A 4,973-nucleotide genomic window follows, 5' to 3' on the forward strand; every position below is an offset into this window, starting at 1 on the left:
ATCTTTAAGCGATTTTATATATGACCCAACACAATGAAAGAATAAAACGGCAGTATGGAGTTTGAGAGGGGACAATTTATGACAAATGAATACTAAGATATTTGATTAAAAAAATCAATAAAAAAATAAGAGAGAAGACTAAATATATGTAAATAGAAGGGGGAAAAAGTTACGAACCGAGCTTAAACGAGCAAAATAAAAAATCAAACTTAATACAAACTCGAGCTGTATCGAGCTTATTTACATAATTTTATTTAAGGTATTTCATTAGCTATTATTTAAAAAATAATAATTTATATCGAATGAATATATATGATTTCTCTGAAATACGAGATGCTCACGAATTTTTCGAGTCGAACATATCGAAGCTCAAGCTTAACATGTTTCTTAAACAAACGAACCTCAACTTGGCTTGTTTTTTTTACGAGCTGAGCTTAAACAAACCAAGCTCGAGCCAAACTCGATACAAACTTGAGCTATATCGAGCCGATTTACAGCCCTACGTTCAGCCCACCCCATTTTAAAATCCTAAGTGCGGCCTGGACCCACGTATGTCCCAACTCGACTGGACCAAGGATGAGACAGTCAGGCATCAAAGTGACTCACCTAATGAATTTGGTCCGGTCATCCTGGTCATGTCGGCTTGGACATGTCATCTTAGTTAAGTCCGCCTTATCGGGTCATCCTGGTTGGGTCATCTTAAATAATATGTAATGACGAGAGCCTATAAGGGAAGAGCATGCCAATTAAATAGAATTCCAATCAACGCTAGTTTGTTTAGTTGTTTGAACAATATTTGTGCCACGTCATGGTGATCGAGGTGCCCACATGACGAAACCTTATTGGTTATTAATGGGGCCAAAAATCTCACAAACATATATAATTAACCTACTTAGTCATATAGGTGATCAATTATGAGTGTTTCCGATTAACCTAATTTTTTGCAAAGATGATCCTTTAATGGAGACCAAACAAATAGACGGTTCTGATCATCAAAATTCAATGTGGAGTAGACTATAAACTTATTTAAGAGATCTCTCAAAGGAATGGGCCTATATAGTTATGTGGTGGTCCCAAAAGCATGGTTAGTTTCGTATCAACTTACTAACTAGTTAGTTTTAGAGCACTTCTCTATATATATATATATATATATATTTGTGTGCGTCACTATGTATATATGCTTTCCATCCATATTCAAGGGCCCTTCCATTCTTTCAGGCCCAACATGTTAAACTACTCCAGTTTTTCTTTTGCTTTCGATCTGCAGACCCGATCTTGTGATAGTCTTTTAAACAGACAGGAAGATTTGGGGGGTAAAGCCACACATTGTTGTGGCTGTGTATCGTTCTTTCTTATAATGAATTGATTATAGAGGAATGCTTGAGGATACTCTCAATCAAGTATACTTTCAATCCAGTTTATCTCCTAAACTTTGCTAAAGCATACTCTCAATCAAGTTTTTAAAAATTGTGTACGAGTGTCATGAGAAATTAGGTGTACGAAACAAGTTTTACCGGTGGCCCTAGAATCCCCATTTGATGGTGGGCTGAGCTGGCCCATGACCTGATTTTTATGGGCCGGGCTGGGCCCCGCCAACCCATTCCCGCCATTGAAGAGGTTGAAAGTAGATCCAATTTAAAAGTCTCCTCAGGAATAATAATTAAAAAAAAAAAAAAAAAAAAGAGGAATTGGAAAAGACAAGAAGTAGCTCCCAACGGTCGAAAACGATTTTAAAAACTAATTTGCTACCTCTATTTTCTGGCGTTACAAATCCCTGTAGCTCCTTCAAAACCCCTACTGCTATTAACCTGCCTATCTCTCTCAAGCTCTTAACTTTTCACTATTCCATTCAAAAATCTCGGCGGAGTTTCTCAGAATCCAAACAAAGCTCACTAAATTTTCTTTACATATCAGAATTCAATTCCTACTTTGCATTTTACGGAATTCCTACTTCGCATTTTATATTTCTAACTCTTTATCTGTTTATCAATTTTTGTAGGTTCCTCAAGAAAAAAAAAAAAAAACAAATGGACCCAGAAACTATTGATTGGAGCAACATAGACTCCACATTTGTCGAGGATGATACCTACGAGGACTTTGAAGCGCCTAAATGGGTCGACCTCTCTGCCCCAGATGAGCTTGTTGACAATGAAGCCTGGTTCTGTAGTCCTGGTAAGAACCAATTTTGTCAAAACTCTGTTTGGTTGCTTAGAAACCAAAGGGAAAGAAAATTTTTACAACTCCACATTCACTGTTTATAAAAATATGTTGTTTGTTTTAATCTTTTTTTTTTTTTTCACTTTGTGAGTTGCAGATTGCAAGCATCAAAAGGCTGCTGGAGATTTTGTTAAATCAGCACGTAATCTGAAGGTTGTAAATGATATGATTATGCTCTGATACCACAACAATAAATAATCTTAATTTTTATTCTTTTTAATGATAAAGAACTTGTGCAAAGTTTGCTTATTGATACTGTCTTTTTCTTCCAGGTGAAGCTTCTGAGATCTTTATCCATCTCCGAAATCCTTCCTTTTAGGGAAAGGAATCGCAGGTATAATTACAAATCCTTCCTATATGTTTGGTTTCCAAGAAAGTTTTAGAAATGAAATGAACATAATGATCAAATTCTTGTGAATAAATTAGGATATTAAGCTCCAGTTGTTAGATTCCTTATATAATTCTTGTGTTGAAGTGTTGTAATTCTCTTTCCTTATCAGAGATGTGAATGCAAAAGGGATAGAAACGAAACCACCTTCTGCCGCTGAATTTCCCAAAATGAAGACTGAACATTCGAATTCTTTTCGTAATGTCCATGAAGAAAGTGAGAACAAGAATCCCAATATCCCTGCTCCAATTCCACGTTGCAAAACCAAATCGAGAAATGCTGCGGCAATGAATCCAATCAATGAGAAGAAGAAGCAAGTGGATGAATTTTCTCGTGATTCGTCGAAACATGGTGGGAAACCGCAGCTAAAGAGTACTTTCTCCGCCAGTAATTTGCTCGGTGGACGAGAAATTTTGAATCAAATCACGGAGTTTTGTGCAGAATTGAAGAAATTGGCGAGAAGGGGTTCGAGAAAAGAGACACCAGAGAAGAGTGGTTTGAAGGAGAGAGTTAGAGAGAGAAAGCCTCTGATTGTTAGAGAAGAGAAAGTGTAAAAAGCAATAGAACAGGGGAAACAGAGGAAAACAGAGCGGGATTTTTTTGTATGATGTTATATATGACTGTTTTCTCAACAAGTGGGGTGACTAATAAAAGTACTATTGGAAATATTTGGAGTTTCTAAGTGTATATGGTTTGTTTAATGAGATATTTTTAAAGTTAATTTCCAGTGTCTCTCATCTTGATGAATTAATCCAACAAGTGGGATGAGTATATAGTACTGCCTCTACATTGGAGAAGTTAGAGATCTGTCAGCCCCTTCGGTTTCTTGAGCTGGTCTTATCTCATTTGATCGATGACCTTCATTTTTAGAGAAAAATTACATACCAAAGGTAAATAAAGGATGTCCAACAATTTATTCATCACATGTCACCCATAACCATGAATGTGGGACACTCATTGTTCGATACAATGGATGTGGCCGGGTAAGTTTTCTCCCTCTTTTGATTGGCCTTTGGAGGTATTGGCTACTCTTGACAAAATCCCCTCAGGCTAATCTTATGTGTACCTTGTGCCTCTATGTGCTTGATTCTCATGAACATCATTTCTTTGAATGCCCATTTACTTTAGTGATGATATTTGGTCCAGATTGTTAAGAAAATGGTGGAACTCATTGGCTTAGGCCCTCCATAGTGGTGAGGACCAAAGCCATTTGAGGGCAATGTTACACGGGTCGTGGGTCGTTGCGGTACATGGAACGGGTACGGAAACACGGGACGTTAGTGTTAGAGAACGGGGTACGTTGGGGGTATACCCAGTCGGTACCCCATTTCGGGTCGTGGTTCATTTTAAAATTTAATTTGGATAGTTTTCATTATTATATTTATAAATCAATTTTTTATATGTAAAATATCAAAGAGTCATGGGCCAACATTGATTAAGCATTAAATGATTCAAATTTCAAGAATCTTCATTTTCTCTCCTAAAAAATTAAGAGCCTCAAAATTAAGTCACATAATTCTTCATTTTCTCTCATGATATCAAAAGTCACAGAACTCTTTATCTCAGAAGTCAAATTCCAAAACTCTTCATCTCATAAGTCACAGAACTCTTTCTTTTCTCTCCTGATGTCAAAGCCTCTTCTTCCCTACCTTATGACAGCCAGAGTCGCCAAAACTCTTCCTTTTCTCTCCTGATCTCAAAGCCTCTTCTTCCTCACCTTATGCCAGCCAGAGTCGCCAGACTTCCAGAGAGAAAACAAGGCCACAAGGGTCGATCTCCATGCCAGCAGAGTGAGCAACAACCAGAGTCGAACGTCAATGCCAGCAGAGTGAGCGAAAACCAGGGTAGCTTGCAAGAGAGAACTGGTGCTCGAACGCACCGAGTTCTGGGTCGCGCGATCTGGATCGCGGGTCGATGCCGAAAGGAGTGAACCATGTAACTCTATTTGAGGGTCATGTATGAGTTTGGCACTCCTGTAGTGGGTCGGAAAAGTGAGTGGGTAGCCATTTGAGTGCAATGAATAAGTGTCTTACATGAGTCTGAGTGAGGGCTAAATCTTGTGAGTTCAATATGAGGTGGGGACCACCCACGTGGGAAACAAGACGAAATTGCATAGTGGCTAGCTTTGTTTTATTTTTTTTTAAATGCACGCATAAGATGGTGTGATCTGGATCCCTGATAATTGATTCGTTGGAGGTCCAGCGGTCTACATAAATTAGCCATTGAAAAATTCATTAAAAATGCATAACAATTCTTAAAAAATAAAAAAATTCCCAAAAATTCATTAAAAAAATTGTAAAAGTTAGTTTAACATTTTTTTTTTCTATAAATTGGTCATTTTCACCTTATATTTTCACTCACTCATCTA

The 4,973-nt window shown here is 37.5% G+C and overlaps 1 protein-coding gene across 1 annotated transcript; it reads left to right on the forward strand.

Moving 5' to 3' along the window:
* The first annotated feature begins 2,027 nt into the window (after nucleotides 1-2,027).
* Nucleotides 2,028-3,159, forward strand: LOC147282385 (uncharacterized). The gene is made up of 4 exons (XM_086249281.1): nucleotides 2,028-2,172; nucleotides 2,315-2,370; nucleotides 2,490-2,551; nucleotides 2,718-3,159. Exons 1-4 carry the CDS (start codon nucleotides 2,028-2,030, stop codon nucleotides 3,157-3,159), a joined length of 705 nt encoding a protein of 234 aa, XP_086105407.1.
* Nucleotides 3,160-4,973: the final 1,814 nt, after the last annotated feature.

This window comes from Dryas octopetala, chromosome 6, assembly GCF_963921425.1.
Source record: "Dryas octopetala chromosome 6, drDryOcto1.1, whole genome shotgun sequence".
Taxonomy (NCBI): Eukaryota; Viridiplantae; Streptophyta; class Magnoliopsida; order Rosales; family Rosaceae; genus Dryas; species Dryas octopetala.